The sequence below is a fragment of the Lycium barbarum genome, chromosome 8, assembly GCF_019175385.1.
Source record: "Lycium barbarum isolate Lr01 chromosome 8, ASM1917538v2, whole genome shotgun sequence".
Classification (NCBI taxonomy): Eukaryota; Viridiplantae; Streptophyta; class Magnoliopsida; order Solanales; family Solanaceae; genus Lycium; species Lycium barbarum.
The window spans coordinates 2656684-2679780 of record NC_083344.1 but is presented as its reverse complement, the minus strand read 5'-3'; the positions used below and the strand labels follow the sequence as shown (position 1 = coordinate 2679780).

Below are 23097 nucleotides of genomic sequence, written 5' to 3'. Positions count from 1 at the left end.
AGTCATTTTGCGATCCTATTTTTAAGAAATAGTAATTATTATACAGTCTCAAATTCCACAAGTGGAACTCGATGACAATGTCCTGAATTTCATCTACGGATTATAAAATTTCATGACAATAACTATTTTTCAATTACAAAGCTAAAAGAATATTGCAAGGTTGATAGAACCAGGGTTGCTTTGGACAAAATGTTGCAAGTGCTGTTTTCTCAAAAGAAAATAAAGACACTTATATATATAGAGTAGAAAATACACATCTACGAGATTATGGAGAAAACGATGGCCAAGAAATATTCAAATAGCATCAAGAGTTGAAAAGATGGTGTGTTCTTTCAAGCTTTAGCTTCATTAACATATTATAAGGGCAAAATTTACCAATATTATCAACTAGTAATAAAGTTGAGGTAGAAATATTCCTAGCTGAGTTAACCAAAATGAAAATAAATTAAAGTTACATGTATCGATCTAGACTCCTAAAGCCCATTAAAGATGTATACTAAATCCAGTCACAAAACTTCGAGAAATCGTTTAATTTAACCGTCTGTTAAAGCGGCCGCCTTCAGTATTCTTCGTCTTCCCCTGCTTATTGAATTTAGGGAAACGGGTCAAAATTATCCCTCTACTTTAAAAAAAAAAAAAGGCTAAAAATATCCCTCCCGTTATTAAATTTTTTAAACATAACTCTCTTTTAATAGAAATATCCAAACCCCTCAAATACTCATTTTTTTTTACTCGACCCCACTTTAACCCGACCCAATAAAATATTAACCCCTAATCAACCAAACAATACCCAAGCGTTAAACATCCTTTCATCGACATTAGAGAGAGAGAAAAGTGACGGTTCCCATATTAAAGGAGTGTCGTTGCCGCCGATGATGAGGCAACTTAAAGAATCATTATTAGTTGTGTTCGGGGGTAATTGCAACAATTAAATGTGTTGGTAATTGTTGCGATTCCAACTGTTTCTGCTGTGAAACATTTTCTGTTTGTGTATGTTGGATGGCCAATAGTGGCTGTGACCCATTTGCTTATTTAGCATACCAAGATCAAAAAATGGAATCTTGATAAGTACCCACATACGGAAATGTGTTAAAACAACCAATATGGATATTGTTTGGTTGATTAGGGGTTAATATTTTATTGGGTCGGGTAAAACAAAAAGGGCATTTTGGGGGTTTGGATATTTTTGTTAAAAGAGGGATATGTTTGAAAAGTTTAATAACGGGAGGGGTATTTTTAACCTAAAATAAGTTCGGATGATTTTTTTAACCCTTTTTTCAGGATAGAGAGATATTTTTTACCCCTTTCCCTTGAATTTAACCAGCAATTGCCGTTAATTAATACTTGTCTTCTTTAATTAATAATATAGGTGTCAAAATTATGCTGTAACCGGTCCAATGTACATACATATGCATTGTTTTGACGTCAACGACTGCATTCGTATAGATCATTTGTTACAATTTTTCTCCTATTTTTTTATTTCTCAATCCTTGAAACTAAAATAGTATAATATGCATGTAGATATGATGGCAAAAGGTGTACCCACCTAAGGCCTTTATTAGCCCAACCTATATTAATCTGAAAAAAAAAACCCTAAACTTTACTTTTATAACTTGCAGACCTAAATAATATGAGATTCTATTACCTCTTAAACTGCAATTTGCGGTGATTATTCTCACCTCGACCAAATTTTATAGGTGATGCTTTCACACGCCAGACACGTGACATCTGTTGTCATTTCTCTTTTTCAAGAAATTCAGAAATTGGGTATCCCAATTAATGTAACCATCTTGAATATGTGATTAACATGATGCATCGTGTGCATTTTCAGTGTTACCCATTTACTTGAAGAATGGTATTCCGTATAATGATGTCACATTTACCACCCTAATAAGGGGATTCATTGCTGAAAATAAGGTCAAAGATGCAGTTGAATTGTTCAAAAAAATTGGTGAGTGAGAAGATTTGTGAGCCCGACAAAGTCATGTATGCAACTGTCATGAATGGGCTAAGCAAAAGGGGTCATACTCAAAAAGCTTTAGGTTTGCTCCGGTTAATGGAACAGGGAAATACTAAGCCCAACATAGTCATCTATAACATCGCCATCGATGCCCTTTGCAAAGATAGAAACTTAGATGCTGCTATCAACCTTTTCAATGAGATGAAGCAGAAAGGCATTCCTCCTAACATAGTCACTTATAGTTCTCTTATTGATTATTTTTGTAAGCTCGGTCAGTGGAAATTTTTTTGACTTTGTTCTCTGGGTAAACCTCAATATTTACCCAAATGTGCACACCTTCACCATGGTGATTGATGGACTATGCAAAGAAGGAAAAGTCGAAGATGCCGAGGAAATAATGAGACACATGATTGAAAAAGGTATAGAGCCTAATATAATCACCTACAATGCGATAATTGATGGATATTGTTTGCGTGGTCATCTGGATAGAGCGAGGAGGGTGTTTGATTCCATGATAGATAAAAAACCTGGCATTATTAGCTATAACATACTAATAAATGGATACTGTAAGAAAAAGAAAGTGGATGAGGCCATGCAATTGTTTCGTGGAGTTTCTCAAAAGAGATCAAAACCTGATATTTTTACGTACAATACTATCTTGCAAGGTCTTGTTGAAGTTGGAAGAATTGGATCTGCAAAACAAATCTATGCCAAGATGCTATCTACGGGGCCTAAACCTAATTTAATCACTCATAACACTTTGCTTAATGGTTATTTTAAGCATGGACTTGTAGAAGAAGCTATGCCACTCTTTCGTAAGTTGGAAAGAAAGAGAGAAAATACTAATATTATATTTTACAATAATATCATTAGTGGATTGTGCAAAAATGATAAAGTCGACAAAGCTCTTGCTATTTTTGAGAAGCTTTCTTCAATTGGATTGCTTCCGGATGTGAGAACATACACTATAATGATAAATGGATTTTGTCTTCAAGGGTTGTTAGATGAAGCTAAAGATATGCTAAGAAGAATGGAAGACAACAGTTGTTTTCCAAACAATGTCACTTACAATGTTATTATGCAAGGATTCTCAGGTGCAGCAAAATTAGTGAAATGACAACTTTCATGACGGAAATGGCCGGAAGAGGCTTCTCATTTGATGCAACTACAGCTCAGTTTTTGGTAAATGTTATAAGGGAGAATCCTTCCGTTCTTGACATGATACCAGAGCTTCACTTGAAAAATAAGAAGTGAATATTTTCTTCCCATGGTTTATTCGGCTACACTATGGCTGTGATACAATGTCCTTTTTATCCCTGCAAAAGAAATGGCATCCAGTTGGAATTGTAGAAGCTGATGGCAGTTGGAACATTTCTTGAGTTTTCTCGGGAGGCCTATTGACGAGGTACCTCAGTTTTGATATATTGAGTCTTCTTTTTCTTAGAAATCATATGTTATTGCACTCTTAATATGTTAAAAACCATGCCTATTTAAAAAATAATAATAATGGTGATATGTGTGCACGGATGAGTCTAGTAATATCAGTTGCTGTTCTATTAGTTATCTTCGGGTATTTTTTGGACAGAAGCACCAAGGAGGGAGAAAAGATATACTCCCTCCTTCCCAATTTAAGTGTCTTACTTTCCTTTTTTATCTATCCCAAAAAGAGTGTTTCTTTCTACATTTAGTAAGTTGACAATTCAAACATCAAGTTTATAACCACAAGATTCAAAGGATATTTTAGTACATTATACACATTTAATTTAGGACCACAAGATTCAAAAGTCTATCTTTATTTCTTAAACTCCGTACCTAATCAAACTAAGATACTTAAATTAGGACGGAGGGAGTAATTGTTATCTATTTCGATTGAGAGGAATGATAGATGTCTCAATGACAACATAGAACAGCTCAAATCGAGATGTTTAAAAATCCTGTACCTATGGTAGGAAGAATCTTGTTCAGGCTAGTGGCTTAATAGTTGCTGCTGTAGTATTTGATTGTTGAAACAAAATAAAGAAAATAGGGTGAGACCTATGGGTTTCAGGAGAGTACTATCACTACTGAAGATTCCTTCCGATGACTGACATTCAAGCAATTTTTTTTTTAATGGAAAGGTACTCAAGAATGCTGTTGTACAACATGTCCGCTTAGTGAATCCAGTACCACCTATGTTTTCACATCATGAATAGACTTCAGCTGCTTGTATGGAAGAAACATGGGGAAAATAAATCACTTGCTGTAATTATTAGACTTTATTGTAAATTTTCTGGACAGTGTTGGGACCCTTTCTTGAGTATAACTTAAGCAATTCCTAACAGCATAAGGGGTTTAATGGAGTGTTGGCAAGGACAGAGGAGCCATAAAGGCTTGAATTTGATGTGGAACACTATTCCTGCGTTTTTTGGACCTAATGGTTGGAAACGAATAGAGCTTGCTTTGAAGGAAAAAAGAAACCATATCTTTAGAATCAAGAATAAGTGTTTACATAATCTTCTCTTGTGGTGCAATAGTAGTTCTGTTGGTAACATGAATCAGTATATGATCCAATGTCCCCTCCTTTTTTTTTTTTTGAAAAAAATAAGTAGGGAAAGCTATTGTATTTTTCTGAAGTTATTGTAGCTTATATTCTTCCAAATTTACATATTTTTCAAATCTCTAAATATGATTTTGTATGTGTTGGTTAGTGTTGCATTTTTATCCGTCAAGTTGCACTAATTTTGACTCAATAGTTTGATGGGTCATTTTGCATGGAATGAACTTTATACATCCCAAGGAGGCACACTAATTTTTTATCCTAACTTTTCAGACTTTAAATTTTAACTTTCTCCCACTCTTGGGGAGAAGGTATATCATGACCCTTATAATCATCTGTTTCAAGTATTCTCCTTTAGCCTCTAACTCCAATGCTTCCTGTAGTTTCAGAAATGGACTTCCCTGTCATGGAATGTACTTGATTAATTGCTAGACATAGATGAATGCGAGGATAATCGTTGTGATGGAATATGCATTAACTTTCCTAGAGGCTACAACTGCACTTGTCCACATGGTCAGATTGGTGATGGCAAAAGAAATGGCCGCGGTTGCACCCCTCAGAACTCTAAGTCACCCATCCTTCAACTCTCACTAGGTAGTAGGTCTACACCATCAGATTATGATTAATATTTTTTATGACTGAGAAATCTGTTCTTTGGGCCAACAACAGCCTTAACTCGGGGATCCATCCCTCTACCCTTCTTCACTTAAATATAAGAGTTAGTTCGCTTGGCACAGCCTCAAACTTGTGATCCATGACACAAGTCCCACAACCTTTGCCAATTGAGCTAACCCCTTGGGATGGATTTTGATTAGTTTAATTTAGTTTTCATATCTTAAATCCTTCCAAGCAGCTAAGTTAGTTTTGTTCAATGTTATGGGCTTTTTGCTTCCAATTTTCATCATCTTTTTTCTTCTCTGTTTCATTTCATGTATTACTCTTTCACTTTTAGGCTGTTAAAAAAAATGACACATTTCTAAATATGGGAACTCTTTAACATTAAACTTTCCGCTTTACCATTAATGACATGCTCTCATAACCACAGAATGTCATGATCAAGAAGTTTGGGACCACAAGTTCTAAAGGTACTTTTGGTATGTTACAACAGTCTTTCTTTTTTCATTTAACTCCATGTCCAGTCAAATACCATTGTATAAAATGGAATGGTTTGATTCACACTTAAGTTCTTTTCTAATATAATTAAATTGGCATAAAAATACCATGCGAATTATTCCAGGTTGGTTCATATAAGATTTAGGAATTTGAAATCCATCCTATTAAGTTTCTAGTTGAATTAAGTGACTTATATAGAATGTTTTGACGGAGAACGAAATATATCTGAAAAATATGCATGCAGGTTTGTGCTTTGGCTTTCTAGCTTTGGTCATCAGTGCCACTTGGATATACTTGGGCATCAAAAGAAGACAACTCATTAGAATCAGGGAAAAGTTTTTTCAGAAAAATGGTGGTTTGTTGTTGACACAGAAACTCAGATTAAATGAGGGTGGCATTGAGTATGCAGCTAATATCTTTACGGCAGCAGAGCTCGAAAAAGCCACCGACAACTATGATGAGGATCGTATCCTCGGCTGTGGTGGTTATGGTATGGTTTACAAAGGTGTCCTACCGGACAAATGTGGGGTCGCGATTAAATAGTCAAAAACAATGGACGAGAGCCAAAGAGAATTGTTCATTGATGAAGTGATCATTCTTTCGCAAGTCAATCATCACCATGTGGTTAAACTCTTGAGTTGTTGTTTGGAGACTGAAGTCCCTCTACTACGTTACGAATTCCTTCCTGCTAATGCAAAATCGTGGAGGTTCGGGTTTGGTTTTGTAAAGCAATTTTGTACTTTAATTGAAACTTGAATCAAAGCACACAGGATGACTGATATTTATATGCAATGCATATTCCAATCCTTTTATGGATAGGATTAGCAAAAGGTGATTTCTTAAGAGGAAAGGTTAGAGTAAAAGCCTATGTCCTTTATGTTTGGATCTAAGTTCAAAATCACCACTGTTCTTTGATGATACACTAAAGTCCTCATATCTGTGAAATTGGTGCACTTTTTAGCCTTCCTTAAATAACCTCTTATATATTTAACCCATTTTAAGCGGGTCGAATTAAGAATTGGATTGGGTCCTAAATAAATCTTAATAATGGTTTTTATTTTTTAAATATTTTTATCTAAAAATTTGCAGTTGTCACATTATTAAATATGTACCAAAAATTGTATTTCCGATTAAAAAGACTATGAAAGCTAACTAGGTAAAGGTGGATGATCATGAAGGTAACACGTAAAGCTGAATGACATTTAGAAGACAAAATAATGTTGAGTGACTTTGGGGGCTAATTACTATAAGTTGAGTGAGCATCTAGACATTTAATTCGATTATTTGGTCAAGCATTGCTTCGGGGACATTTGAAAAAAAAAAGTTTATATAGAACGGATTAAAATAGTATAATATGCGAGTGAAAATGCAACTCAAATTCAAATATAAAAAATCAAATTTGGAGTTAAATATGTTAGAATAACATAAGCTAATAATTTAAAAGAATATATGAAAAAAGGCCTAAAATGTCCTTGAACTTCGAATTTGGATAAAAATGCCCTCGATTTACCTATTCTCTCTAAAATACCCTCAGCGTCAAGCTATTGGCTCTAAATTACTCTTATTTTTAACGGTCTCATTTAAAAATATAATTAAACAAATTCCATTTATCACGTGGCATGATTCTATTGGATAAGTTTAAAATAAACCTAATAAATTAAAATCCGTAGGGATCTAGTAGCTCAGTTGGTTGACTACTTAAACTTTCACCTTATTGGTAAAGGTTCGAATCCCCACATTGTAATTCCCTTCCCCTACCCCTATGTAATAAAAAAAAAAATTAAAATCCAACTCAAAACCCGGATCCACCTAAAACTCATACCCGCCCCGCCTAAATGCCCCATTAAACTAAAATGAATTGTCGATAATCTCCCTTGTTCTTCATCTTCCTCGAATTGTTCATCATCACCAATTGTATCGAATTAATCTCATCAAATTGGTGAATTCCAAGAACTGAAAAAAGCAGAACAAAGAAACCCATAACCAAAAAAAGTAGAACAAAGAAACGCATAATCGAAAAATTAGACTAGTACAACGGTGCCGATTTACTGAAAACTTCACTCCACTGATGCATCGCAAAATCATTAGTGCTATAGTAGCAAATCTCTACCCTTTGAAATGTCAACAATTTGCAAATTTACAAGAAGAAGAAATAACATACATAAAAAACAACAAAAACCACCATGAAAATGCTTCAACATAGAACAAAATTTCCACAAAATCCCAGCAAATTGCAAATTCGAAGAACCAAAAAGAAAAAGAAAAAAGCAGAAATGAAAAAACCCATAACCAAAAACTCAATTTCAATTCTAATTAACTAATGGGGCATGTAGGCGGGGAGGGTATGGGTTTTAGGTGGATCTTATTTTGGATTGGGATTTTAATTAATTAGGTTTATTTTAAAAAGCCAATAGAATTATGTCACATAATAAATGATTTTTTTTAAATATATTTTTAAATAGGAACGTTAAAATAAGAGCAATTTAGGGCCAATAGGTTCACAGCGAGGACATTTTAGAGCGAATAGATAAATGGATGGCATTTTTCTAGCAAATCTGATAGTCCAAAGGCATTTTAGGCTCTTTTCCGAAGAATATATCAGTCACCAAATCGTGTAAAGCAAAATAATAGAAGGATGGACGTTTAGATTTTTTTGCATGGGTTTAAGAGCCTATTTGGCCTAGCCGTTTTGAGACTAAAAACGCTTTTTTTGGGGGAAAAGATTTTTTTTTTTTTTTTTTTTTTATATTTGAGGTGTTTGACCAATTAGTAAAACTGTTTTTAAGTAGAAGCAGAAGTAAAAAAAATTTGCTTCTTGAAAAAAGCAGAAGTAGAAAATTATTTCTTTCAAGATAAAAATATCCCTACCATAAATACATATTTATCAAGTATATCCCTCATTAATTCATTAATTTCTAATTAATAATTCTTTGTGTTGAATTTTAATTTGTGGATTGATTTTGAATTTTATTTTGGCTGTAGCTTTTTAGTATATTTAAATCATTGTGTTGATATTATATCAATATTTAGTATTTGTATTATGCTAGTTGAAAATTTTAATATGTACTTTTAAATTTTAATTAAATAAAAGTATTAACTTAATTGTAGTGTTTCATAATAGATATTTAAAATTATTTCTCTCTGTAAAATAATATTGATAGTAGTCGTTCGTTGATACTTGTCATTTTTTGTAATTTGACACTCAAAAGCACTTTTTTAAGAAAATTGGCCAAACACAATCTGTTTATTAAAATCAGTCAAGCACTTTTCATAAATTAGCCAAACACAAACGGGCATTTAACACGATTGCCCTTCATACAGATTGGTTTTTAATTTTTGCCACTCAGTTCGCTGGTTTTTAATTTTTGCCATTCGCTTAAAAAGATGGCTGAAAATATCCCGAAGTACTGTGTTCGAAACCCAGTAGAGTCAAAAATAATAATATTTTCGCAAGGCATAGGTTTCTATGCCTATTCGGGCGAAGTTACATAGAACCTATGCCGGAAACGGCAGACTTTGCCTTGCGAATTTGTTTTAACTGAGTGGGAGTTTGAACCCAGAACCTCAGAGTATTTTCAGCCACCTTTTTAAGCGAAAGACAAAATTTAAAGACCATCAATTTGAGGGACAAAAATTAAAGACCACCCCAAAAGAAGTGAAATCCGCACTAAAAAATGAACACAAACTGTTTTTCACTAAAAGTTTTTTTTTTTTTTTTTAAAATACTCTTCAAAATAAGTTGTTTTTAGCCGGCAAGCCAAACAGGCTCTAAGTCCCCTATTTGACTCGAACAATTTTTGAACATATTGAAAGGATGACCCTATTATCATTGGTAATTTGGTATGATGTGTTTTGACCCGTATAAGTATAATATGACCCAACTCCCTCATTTGTTATTTCGTCCAAAATTAGGGCACACTTAATAGAATACCACTATCACATCACTAAAGATGAGGAGAATTTCTCTGTGTATCCCTAACAATGCTATTATACCCTTTATTTCTTTCTTTGGTATTTCCCATTCTTATTCAACTAGAGCTTATTCTTCTTGCCATGCTAATAGATCAATTTCAGTAAAGGCTAAACTTGGGTTAAATAGCAAGATTGAGAATGTCAAGTGTTTGGATGATGCTGTTACTCTCTTCCATCAATTGGTTAGAATGAAGCCTCTTCCTTCTGTTTTCATTTTCCGTAAATTATTTAAGACACTGCTAAACATGAAGCATTATTCTGCTGTTGTTTCTCTTTTTCGTGAAATGCAGACATTGGGTATCCCAATTAGTAATTTCATCTTGAATATTGTGATTAATAGTTATTGCCTGATGCATCGTGCTGATTTTGGATTTTCGGTGTTGGCCATTTACATGAAGAATGGCATTCCGTTTAATGTTGTCACCTTTACGGCTCTAACAAAGGGATATTTTGCTGAAAATAAGGTCAATGATGCAGTTGAATTGTTAAAAAAATTGGTGAGAGAAAAGATTTGTGAGCCTGACAAAGTCATGTATGCAACTGTCATGAATGGGCTGAGCAAAAGGGGCCATACTAAAAAAGCTTTAGGTTTGCTCCGGTTAATGGAACAGGGGAATACTAAGCCCGACATATATATCTACACCATCATTATGGATGCCCTTTGCAAAGATAGAAATTTAGATGCTGCTATCAACCTTTTGAATGAGATGAAGCAGAAAGGCGTTCCTCCTGACATAGTCACTTATAATTCTTTTATTGATTATTTCTGTAAGCTTGGTCAGTGGAAAAAAGTTATGACTTTATTCTTTGAGATGGTAAACCTCAATATTTATCCAAATGTGTGCACCTTCACCATGGTGATTGATGGAATGTGCAAAGAAGGAAAAGTTGAAGATGCTGAGGAAATACTTAGATACATGATTGAAAAAGGTATAGAGCCTAATATAATCACCTACAATGCGATAATGGATGGATATTGTTTGTGTGGTCAACTGGATAGAGCGAAGAGAGTGTTTGATTCCATGATAGATAAGAACATTCAACCTGACATTTTTAGCTATAACATACTAATAAATGGATACTGTAAGGAAAACAAAGTGGCTGAGGCCATGCAGTTGTTCCATGAAATTTCTCAAAAGGGATCAAAACCTAATATTGTTACGTACAATACTATCTTGCAAGGTCTGTTTGAAGTTGAAAGAATAAGTGATGCAGAAAAGCTCTTTGATGAGATGCTATCTACAGGGCCCGCACCCAATTTATACACTCACTGCACTTTGCTCAATGGTTATTTTAAGTACGGACTTGTTGAAGAAGCTATGTCACTCTTTAATAAGTTGGAAAGAAAGAGAGAAAACACTCATATTAAATTTTACAATTTTGTCATTAATGGATTGTGCAAAAATCGTAAACTTGACAAAGCTCGTGCTATTTTTGAGAAGCTTTCTCTAATTGGATTGCTCCCGGATACAAGAACATACAATTCAATAATAAATGGATTTTGTCTAGAAGGGTCGATAGATGAAGCTAATCATATGCTAAGAAAAATGGAGGAGAGCGGTTATTTGCCGAATGACATCACTTACAATGTTATTGTGCGAGGATTTCTCAGGTGCAGAAAAATTAGTGCAATGGCAACATTCATGAAAGAAATGGTTGGAAGGGGCTTCTCATTTGATGCAAATACCACTGAGTTACTGGTAAATGTTATTAGAGAGAATCCTTATGTCCTTGATATGATACCCGAGCTTCACTCGATTAATAAGAAGTGAATAGTTCTTATTTATTCGGCTATGATATAATTTCCTTTTATCCCTGCATGAGAAACGGCATCCTTTGCAGTTAGAACATTGCTTGAGCTTTCGAGAGGTATCACTTTTGATATTTTGTTTGTTTTTCTACTCTTATTTATCTTGAAAATCAGATGCCATTGCACTCTTAATACGATATATAATGTGAGTTCACTTATGTGCACACATTGTAAGTCCCTGCATATCGTGTACAATGTTTTTTAGTTATCTTCAGGTATTATCATTTTCTATCTTTTGCTATTGGAACAATTTACAACTGCGTGCAAGTTATAAATTGCTATTGGGACATTTTTTTTGATGTGTTCTAAAATCATGGTTACTTAACCATAATTGGATCACTAGAGATGACAAGATCAACCCCATACGTCTGTCCCTGAACCATATAGTACAAATATTTGTGATTTTCTGAAATTGAATCAGAAGTGGTTCATGTAGGGTATACTCTGGGTGAATGGTCAACACCATATTCGAATTATTTAAGAATATATTTTTGGAGATTTATATATGATCCAGGAGTACTGGGTTCTTTATAGGGAATTGACATTTTCATAGAATGACAGTATTGTCATTATTATTCGAAAAGGGTCGCAATTCATATCGTCATTGACAACTAATGTAGAAGATGATGGAAATGGATTTCTTTTGAAGATGTAGAAAACTGTTCGCAATTCTCTAGTGTAATTGCTTTTTCGTAATTTTAGATTATGGATTCTTACTTTAAGTGTAAACTCTTCTTGGTAGTTTTAAGAATTTGAGGAAAGGGACTCATGCCTTATGTTATACTTCAACACGGTGTTATTCTGCTGGTTACTTTAGTTGATGAGATGGATATAATAGAGTTTTTACGATCATGTGTCCATGTGTAGCTTCGTCATAGTTGTCAAAATATTTAGTTATCTATGGAATATTGAATCATGTGAACACTATAAGAGAGGAGTAACATATATCTAATTTCTTCTATATTTAGTTTTCAGTATTCATGTTTTTGTCACAAAATTGACCTGGTCTCTAGATCATTTGAATGTCAGCTGTGATCTTTTGTTAGTTTAATTCTCCTTCAATAACTTAATATATGATGATGGCAACTTCATTTATGTATGGGTTTGCAGGACAGGCTCATCACGGTCACAGCAGAAACTTATGTTCTGAAAACGATGCGACAGATAATAGGTACTACTATCTGCTTCATTTCCTTTTTAGTGCTCTTTTAGTGTATTTGCTTCAAACAACAAGAACATAAGCTTAAATACATTACGACATGTTAAGAGCAATTTAAATGTGGAAGTCCACCAAGTTTCCCTATGGGGGTGCTTAAAAGGCCAGCCCGGTGCACAAAGCATCCTGTGTTAGAAGGCTCCAGGGAAGGCCAGCCGGGTGCTTAGGACGTGCAGTTACAAAGTAAAAATTCAGTTCGTTGAAATGAATTTAGGAAGCTTATCATCCTCTCAACTTCGTGTACATTTTCTTACATCTATATTTTAAATTACAAATATTCTCTTTTTCGCCTTTGTATCTTTGTTCTGTTCTTTCCAAACCATCCACTAAACAATTGTTGGTAACAGTGTTCAAAAGTGTCCTGGAGCTATTTGAAGTCCCACCTTTTTCTAACTCAGCAGCAGTTGTTTCCGAGTTTCCGACATGCACCATTTTAGTTCAAATAAAATCAGAAGCATGTACAAAATCTGAGCTGTAAACTTGAGATGTATGTACATAAGAGCCTTGCATCTTCATACTTCTTCACAGAGGATACACTCCTCTTTATAAATTGAGTTTAGTCAAATAGGTCTCTCTTGCCATGTGAAGCATTCAACCTTGTAAGGGCTTTGTTTGTCCATATCAATTTCCAAGGCTATATGTGATGTTGCCTACTACTTTGGAAGAACATCTTGTAACCTGATTTTATCGGAAAATGTCGGATTTGTTTTCCTTCTGGTTCGCCTTGTCTGGTTCTTCTTGCATCCCTTGACATCCTTGTCTAACATTATCACCTCTGTATACTGGCCATCTTGTGTAAATATTTAGTGTTCCTATCCCGTTGCTGCAACCAAAGGCTTCTAGATCTTTGTTTCCATGAAAATTTCCTCACATTTTGCTGTTTTATCGATTTTCACAGTTAAATCTGCCTTCTGAACTGTGTGTGGTTGAAAAGAATTTTGTTTTTCTGCTTCTTTGTCCAGCAACATTAACTTGTACGGTGCCTCTGATTTTTTCTCTCAATGTTGCCAAAGACTTGTATGTTCCAGCCTATCAATTTTCCTTGAAGTAATTTCATTTTTCTGGCCAATATGAAATCTGTCACCTCAAATTTGTCCCAATATTTTCCCACCTTGTTCACAAAGCCTTCATGTTGAATTATGATCTTCTGTTTTTTTTTTTTTTGATGAAAATTGAATTATGATCTTCTGTTTTACCCTTGTCAACACTGTAACATTAGAGGGTTATGATCTGGTATTACTTTGGCAAATAGCGTTTTTTTTTTTAAATACTTGAAATTTTCATCTCGCTGTTGAGAACAAAAAACTGTCAATTCTTGAGGCCACCCCTTGAATCTCCTCGTCCATGTAAAATTACCTCCACATAGAGGAGGGCCGACCAGCTCTAAGTCGTCAATAAAATCTGAAAAATTAATCATCCCTCTGATCAATGTTGGTTATTGTTTCTCACATGAGTGTATCTAGGTACATTGAAGTTCCCGCACAGCACCCGTGAGCCAATTCCAAACACCCCTTTTTTATGAAGTAAGAATATTATTAACAATAAGGGCATTAACTAGCCCGTATACAAGAAGTATACCAAAAAGTATAAAATCCTACAAGAATACATGATTTTCTATGAAAGTCGCCCAATCATTTATACAAAAAGTAACCTCATGGGTGCACCAAAAGAAATAAGGGAAAAGAGGCTATTTCTCAAATGTACGATATCTTTCTCTATTTCATCAAAAGCTCTCTTGTTCCTCTCACTCCATATGGTCCACATCAATGCTAAAGGGGCAACTTCACATGCCCTGCATCTCCTCCTCCGTCTTCTACGAGCCCAGATAGACACTGTTTCTTTCATAGTTCTCGGCATTACCTACTCGAAACCAAACCATCCCATCAACTCCATAGCGAAGATGCTACACGGCAATGTAAAAGTAGCTGATCTACGTCTTCCCCTGATTCTTTGCACATACAACACCAACTAACACAAGTAATCTTCTTCTTCCTTAAGTTCTCCGCCGTCAAGATCACCCCCCTTGTAGCTAACCAAGTGAAGAAGCACACCTTTGTTGGTACTCTAGGGATCCATATCGAGGTATGTGGGAAAACAATCTCCTCTATCACCAAAAGCACACCCTTATACTGCTGCTTATCTCTTCCCAGACTTCTTTTATCTTTTCTGTTGTTTGGTGCACACACTGGTCAGTTGCCACCTGAAATCTGTGAAATTAAGTGATGGCCCTTTAGGATTTCTGTACAGTTCCAATTTCTCTTGTTCTACATGATAATCATTCTATAGCTGACCATCCAGCCATTTTTTATTCTTGTAAGCAATAGAAATTGGCCTTCCATTTTGACATCGGCATCTTTGTAGTAGTTCCGTAATTCTTATCATTTAAGCCCCTTAGTTTCCAGCTTAATATTTTTCACTTCCTAAAGAATTCTTGCATATCCCAAGGTAGGGTAACGTCTGCATAATGCCTAGACCCCACTTTGTGAGATTTCACTGGGTATGTTGTTGAAGAATTCTTGCATATCTGTTCCCTCCCTTTATTGTTGCTTGTACTACCTGCATAATTTACATGATGTCAAGTTTGTTTAGTTCCTTCCTTTCTTTCTTTCTTTCTTTCTTTCTTTCTTTTTTTTTTCTTTTTTTTTTTTTTGGTTTGCTTTTGAGAAGGGAGGGAAAAAAAAAGGAAGGAACTAAACAAACTTGAGCTTCATTTTTAGCTTATTAGATAAAGATCACACTTCTCCAGTTTTGCCTGTCATATCCCTTTCCATTTTATTAGGAGATGAAAAATCTCTGAGTCCCAATACCACATTTTGCCTTCCCTTATCAAGGTTCTTCTTACTCAGAGCGTAGCCATCTTTTCTTTTGACGCTTTATTGCATTCTTGCATAGAAGATTCCTCTTCTTGCAAAGTTAATTGATGGCTTGGGGACAAGAAGAACCTTTAATATATGTAATGTGTATATATATTAAATAACTTGGACTTCCGGCTTGGTCGCCTGCCGGTCCTGACCTAAAAGGCTATTTTTACTTATATATATTTCTAAGAGAGTTTTAGTTCTATTTAAAACGTAATTTAAGTTTTATGTTTTGAATTCTGATGAACTACGTTTTAACTTTACTGTGGAGAGTTATTCCTCCATTGAAGATGTAGAGAATTTCTCTGTTTTGCCCTCCATTGAGAGCAAAACAGAGAATCAGAGCATATTATTCAAGTCATAGTAATACATCTGTTTCTGCAAAGGGTAAACTTGGGTTAAATAGCAAGATTGAGAATGTTAAGTGTTTAGATGATGCTGTTACTATCTTCCATCAATTGGTTAGAATGAAGCCTCTTCCTTCTCTTGTTGATTTCTCTAAATTATTTAAGACTATGTTAAATATGAAGCATTATTCTGCTGTGGTTTCTCTTTTTCGAGAAATGCAGATATTGGGTATCCCAATTGATGTATTCATCTTGAGTAGCATGATTAACAGTTATTGCCTGATGCATCGTGCTGATTGTGCGTTTTCGGTGTTACCCATTTACTTGAAGAATGGCATTCCATTTAATGTTGTCACCTTTAACACCCTATTAAGGGGAATCTTTGCTGAAAATAAGGTCAAAGATGCAGTTGAGTTGTTTAAAAAATTGGTGAGAGAGAAGATTTGTGAGCCCAACGAAGTCATGTATGCAACAGTCATGAATGGGCTTAGTAAAAGGGGTCATACTGAGAAGACTTTGAGTTTGCTCCGACTAATGGAACAAGAGAACACTAAGCCTAACATCTATAACTACAACATTGTTGTTGATGCCCTTTGCAAAGATGGAAACTTAGATGTTGCTACGAACCTTTTGAACGAGATGAAGCAGAAAGGCATTCCTCCAGACATATTGACATATAATTCATTGATTGATGGTTTGTGTAAGCTTGGTCAGTGGGAAAAGGTTAGAACTTTCTTCTCTGAGATGGTAAATCTTAATATTTATCCTGATGTGCGCACCTTTAACATGATGATTGATGGACTATGCAAAGAAGGGGAAGTTGAAGATGCCGAGGAAGTAATGAGACACATGACCCATAAAGGTGTAGAGCCTAATGTGATCACCTATAATGCGATAATGGATGGATATTGTTTGTGTGGTCAACTTGATAGAGCGAGGAGAATGTTTGATATCATGATAGATAAGTGCATTGAGCCTGACATTATTAGCTATAACATACTAATAAATGGATATTGTAAGAAAAAAAAATTGGTCGAGGCCATGCAATTGTTGCGTGAAATTTCTCAAAGGGGATTAAAACCTAATACTTTTACCTACACTATTATCTTGCAAGGCCTATTTGAAGTTGGAAGAATTGGATCTGCTGAAAAAATCTATGTTGAGATGCTATCTGCAGGGTCTATTCCTGATTTGTACACTCATGTCACATTGCTCAATGGTTATTTTAAGTATGGGCTGGTTGAAGAAGCTATGTCACTTTTTAATAAGTTGGAAAGGAAGAGAGAAAATGTTGATATTGAATTGTACAATATTGTCATTAAAGGATTGTGCAAAAATGGTAAACTCGACGAAGCTCATGCCATATTCGAGAAGCTTTCTTCAATTGGATTGCTTTCGGATGTGAGAACATACACTGCAATGATAAATGGATTTTGTCTTGAAGGAGTGTTTGATGAAGCTAAAGATATGCTAAGAAAAATGGAAGACAACGGTTGCTTATCAAACAATGTCACTTATAATGTTATTGTGCAAGGATTTCTTAGGTGTAGCAAAATTAGTGAAATGGCAACTTTCATGAAGGAAATGACTGGAAGGGGCTTCTCATTTCATGCAACTACATCTGAGTTACTGGTAAAGGCTATAAGCGAGAATCCTTCTGTCCTTGACATGATACCAGAGCATCACTGAAAAATTAAGAAGTTAATATCTCTTTCGCTTGGTTTATTCGCCTATACTATCACTATGGTACAAGTTCCTTTTATCTCCGCAAAAGAAATGGAGTTCAATGCAATTATAGAAGCTAAAAAATTGTCAATTAAAGTGTTGCTTGGGCTTTCCAGACAGGCTTATTGAGGAGGTGCATCACTTATGATATTTTCATTGTTTTTCCAATCTTTTATCTTGGAGATCAGATACTACTGCTCTTTTCATATGATAAATAATGTGAGTTTCCCTTTATGTGTAAACATTTTTAAGTCTAGGAATATCATTTTTGGTTCTATTTAGTTATCTTCGTGTATTACCATTTCCTATCTATTTGAGAATCAATAACTCTACCCTCCCCAGACCCTACGATGTGGGATTTCACTGGGTTGTTGTTGTTGTTGTTGTTGTTGAGAATCAATAACAACTGCCTGCAATTTATAAATTATTGTGGAAACAGTATTTTTTCGATAATTTCTAAAGTCTTGTTAACACAACCATAGTTGGAAAACCAGAGTTGACAAGTTCAACCACATCCTTCAATACTTGTGACTTTCCTGAAGTTGAAATAGAACTGGTTCAACATTGATACGGTATTCTATAGATGAGTGGTCAACACCTTATTTATAATATGTAAGGATATATTTTCTGAGGTTTATATATGATCCAAGAGCACCTGATGCTTTATTGAATAGGACTTGTTCAAAATTGATAGAGTACAGAAATTGTTGTTATACCCCATTTTAACCCGGGTTGAAGCGGAGTACAACATATTGCTGATTCCTAAATTGTTTTGTTTTAAGGAGTCGCCACCTAATTGATTTTTACGGTGAATTAGGACACCTAATTATTAACTAAGGTAAATCTAATTAAACCTCCGTTAATAGTCTGCTTAACCAGTGTGATTCTAGGTAAGGGTTCTATATTATCTTAAAGGGAAGGGATTAGGCATCCTTTAGAATCCGTTAACTTACGGTTATCCGACCAAACTTAGGTTTAATTAATTAGATTGAATAAGATGCTTGCAGCTTAAAAAAAGGGCTAAGAAATGTTGCTAAGGTTTATAAAATATCAGGATGTTGTTTAAGATAAGATTTAAGTAAGAAAATATAATAATCTACATGAAAGGTTTTTAATGCTATTTAAACTTACAGGAGTTGATATGGCTTTAAACAAAGATGCTGTGGAGAATGAGATTTGTGAAAAAATATAATAATTTATATAAAAAGGAAACTTCAAATGCCATTTAAGATAAATTTATAAATGTTGCTAACACTTTAAATAAGAAGGCTATTAAAAATAAGACTAGTACTTTATATAAAAGGAAATCTTAGAATTCCATTTGAAGTAAAATTTATAATAATTATTAATAACTTTAAAAGGAGGTAGCATAATAAAATGAGATTTACAAAATAGAATAATTTAACGTATAAGTAAAGAAGATGCGAGTTTATTGTAATGTTTAATAAATATTTAAATGAACCAAGCAATAAAGTGTTTAATTGACTTTAAGTTTTAAGAGTGTGAATAAAAAATATAAAAAAAAAGCTAATAGATTTCCCCTTTTTATTTTTTTGTCTTTATCAACTATGCTTAATTAAGAATATACATGATTCATTAAAACTTGAAAAATTACTTAAAATGTGTCCAAATCTTGTTTGCATAATAATGATATTTTGAAACTAAGACAATGCGAAGGCGACTACTTTAATTAAAAATATGAATTTTATACTATCAATTATTCTATAGATGACTATTATGGGTATTATAAATAGCTTTTAATATAAAAAGGAGAAAAACATGGAATTTATGGAATTGATTATTAGTCCCTTTTAAATTAACTACCCATTACTACAATTAAATCCACTAATTCATTAGCATTTATCTAAGTTAATAAGATGAGGTTAGTTGTACAAGATAAGAATACACAACAACAAAAATAAGGGAGAGGGAGAAGGAAGAGATAAGATGGATCTGGCCCATTTAAGGCCCAACTGCTGCAGACTGTTTTGTCATTGGGCTTTAGCCCAGAATTCCTTTATTTTCATGTATATACTGCGGATGGGCTGGACGGGGAGAAGAGTTTCATTAGGCTTTTAGCCCAACACCGAATATGGAAGAAGAACGAGTCCCTCAGACTTGTATGCGGTGGTCATGCAAAAAATGAAAGGAAAAGGATTAGTATCTAATCAATGAATAAAATTAACATGTAGAATTTAAATTCAAAACATATCAGTAGATTATGTATAGACATAGAATCACCAAACAGATTCGTTCATATTATAAGATGCTGATTTCAGAAGTCCTCTGACTCGTTTTAAGACTCAGAATAATGTTGGATGACAAACTTGATGCTTAAGACCAGACTGCACTCGATTTAACTTTAGAAGCGAAGAAGAATAATTGTCCTTTTCAACTCTAAGAAGCAGATTTCAGGCCCAGTTGTATTCGGTCCTAACTTTAATCAGCCGAATGCATCATTTGAGAGTACACGAGCTAACATATCACGAGGATATTTCAACATACACATAAAACTATACAAGACATAGGCAGCGGGTGAAAATAAGCATAAAGCATGGATACTAAGCGCATATCAATTGGCCATGAGCCGTATTTGATATCTATCTGTCCTTATATACCTACTTATGCCAACATTCAATTCGTGGATGAGCATCCCACCCTTACTGGTCGCAAACCAGTAGCGTTTTATTATACCAAGTCTTTCATGACATGCTCTTCACTTTACAGTATAGCCGAAAGAAAAAGGGGAGGGCAGACAGTCCATTTTATGGTTTTCTTTACCATCACCGTGATGGTGTATGTATGAATTATGACACACACAAAAAAATGGATCACATAACGTATGAGCATTCTCCTTAAGGGACAGTAAACCATAGAACCAAGCAAAGTAAAATGACAGTGGCTCGATACCTCATTTTTTATGCAAGAACAGACAAGACCACAAACACACACAGGCTCAGAAAATGTAAATTTTATTCCTTTTATACTGAGTAAACCTTTTTACACATTTACCAAATTAATCGTAGTATATATCACTAGCAAAGCCTACGGGTTCCTTCTTCTCATTTATTTTTCTTTCAAACTGCCCGCAAGACGACTGAAATCCACAAACAAATAAGCTCTTTCTTTTAGCAGGATAATAAGGATTCTTAACAAAGGACTTCTTTCTCAACTTATTTTACTCCTTTAAGCCATATTAACTTAAGGTATCCAAAATATTAATACTACATGGCTAAATCAAAACATAACCTAAATAAATTTGTTCAAGCCGACTGATCATGGAAAAGCCAATGCACACAAATACGATTAACAGGTCACCTAGTCTAAACTGACATACGATTAATCTAATGACATACAAGCGAACAAAGGCAACCTTAAAACACAAGGTTAATCTAAACTTGCATATAAAGCTAAAATCATCACAGAACTAAACTAAACAAGACTGAACATGCTTAATACAACTAGAGTAACTACAGACAGGCTAAAGCACAACTAAGCGGACAAATCACGTAACAGTTCAAGGCAATCAAACAAATACTGAAATAACTCAAAAGAAGGAAATTTACCTTCTTCGGGTGCAGCGAAATGGGATTTTGAATCTCCGATCTACGTTCGAATCCGCAAGGTACCAGGATCCCTTTTTAGTGCGATTTTCGTCTATAATGAAATCGAACCTTCGTTATAATGCTTCGACTCACTTAAACAGAACGAAAACAGAGCAAATAAATTAAGATCCACGAAAAAAATTAGACTCGATAGAAAATCTATGGCTGAAAGCTTCTTATTTTTGGGGGGATTCGATGATTGAAACTTCTTTTATCGAATTTTTTTTTCCGCCTCTCTCCACGAAAAAAAAGGTCCCCTTTCTTAAACTAGAAATATCGATTATATACAGGGCAATTTTTAGGGTTTCTTGTGGCGGAAAGAGAGAGAAGCGGGGACAGGTGGAGATGGGGTGACAAAGGTGCGTGGGGAGCAGGAGAAGGAGAAGGTGGGGTGTCAGAAGAGGAAGGGTATGGCGGAGATGAAGAGGGGAATGGGGTATAGTGGGGTGTCAGCAGGGTAGTGGAGATGATGATGGTGGAGAGAACGTGAGGGGCGAAGAGAAGAGAGGAAAGGGGGAGGGGAGGAGACGAAGAGGCGGAAAAATGAAGGGAAACCCTCCCTTATTCTGAATTGGTACGGGTCGGACCCGGTCCATTTATGGACTTGGTCAATTTTCTAGACCAAGTATTAAAAGGATGGGCTAGTATTAAGACATGGACTGGTCTAAAAATTGAGATAAAAGATATGGGCTAGTCCAAAAAATATTAGGAGTTAATCGAACTTGATTTGGGGTCCGGTATGTCAAAATACGGACCGAGTGCAAGAAATAGTTTGGCTTCTAAATTTGAATAAGAGACCCATTTTTGATTAACGAAGTACTAAGGGTGCCAGAATATCACCTAATACGAAAGTGTGTAATTATAAAAGACCCGAATAATAAAATTATATGATGTTGCAATGACCGTGCAATAATATTTTAACAATAAATAAACGCTATCATTTTAAATGTGCGAAATAAATGCGATGTGTATGCGGAAGTTGGTAAAGCGCTGAGAAATGCAAATTTCAATAATACTAAATAATAGCAGCAAATAAATAGCGGTAGTAATACTGCTAATAATAATAACGATAATGATAATGGAAATAACAATAATAATAATAATTAATGACAATTAGTAATAATAATAATTTAATAATAATAATAATAATAATGATAATAATGACTGCAGTAGAATAATAAAATGTGGGTGTTAATAAGAGACTAATAATTATAGTAAAACTTAAATGTATTTTTTTTTTAAATTTCTCAAAATACCAGACGGAGATGGCAGTCATACTTCTCCAAACTCTTAAATGAAGAAGGGGACAGAGACATTGTGTTGGGAGATTTAGAACATACAAGAAGGCGTCAAGATTTTGGGTATTGCAGGAGTATTAAGGTTGAGGAGGTTAAGGGTGCTGTTCGTAGGATGCGCAAGGGAAGAGCGATTGGACCTGACGAGATTCCTGGGGAATTTTGGAAAAGTGCGGGCCCGGCAGGTTTGAAGTGGCTGACTAGGTTGTTTAATGTCATCTTTAAGACGGCAATGATGCCTGAAGAATGGAGGTCGCGGGTAATGGTCCCTCTATACAAGAACAAGGGAGATATCCAGAGCTGCAACAACTATAGAGGTATTAAGCTGCTAAGCCATACTATGAAAGTGTGGGAAAGGGTAGTGGAGATGAGAGTAAGGAAAGACCTGTCTATTTCAGAGAATCAGTTCGGATTCATGTCGGGACGCTCAACTACAGAAGCCATCCATCTTGTGAGGAGACTGGTGGAGCAGTATAGGGAGAGGAAGAGGGACTTACACATGGTATTCATCGACCTAGAAAAGGCTTATGACAAAGTTCCAAGAGAGATCCTATGGAGATGCTTGGAGGCTAAAGGTGTACCTGTGGTGTACATTAGGGTGATCAAGGACATGTATGAGGGAGCCAAAACTAGGGTAAGGACAATAGGAGGAGACTCAGA

The 23097-nt window shown here is 34.9% G+C and overlaps 2 protein-coding genes across 26 annotated transcripts in view; both read left to right on the top strand.

Moving 5' to 3' along the window:
- The first annotated feature begins 1924 nt into the window (after nt 1–1924).
- LOC132606070 (pentatricopeptide repeat-containing protein At1g62670, mitochondrial-like) lies at nt 1925–3077 on the top strand. Its single transcript, XM_060319392.1, is given in 2 exon segments — nt 1925–2239; nt 2241–3077. Coding segments are annotated over 2 exon segments (1152 nt in total).
- Nucleotides 3078–9493: 6416 nt separating this feature from the next.
- Nucleotides 9494–23097, top strand: part of LOC132605679 (putative pentatricopeptide repeat-containing protein At1g12700, mitochondrial) — a 96470-nt gene continuing 82866 nt past the window's right edge. For 8 of the 25 annotated variants that reach the window (XR_009569402.1, XR_009569403.1, XM_060318849.1 and 5 more), the window contains exons 1-4: nt 9494–9763; nt 9872–11281; nt 11424–11450; nt 12502–12562. Coding sequence is in view for 14 of the 25 variants with exons in the window: in XM_060318849.1 (XP_060174832.1) it covers nt 9560–9763; nt 9872–11281; nt 11424–11450; nt 12502–12562 (1702 nt within the window). In the remaining 11 variants the exon portion in view is untranslated. Of the gene's footprint in view, nt 11451–12501; nt 12563–23097 lie in introns of all 25 variants that reach the window. The other 17 variants (XR_009569404.1, XR_009569405.1, XR_009569408.1 and 14 more) reach the window with 7 other exon arrangements.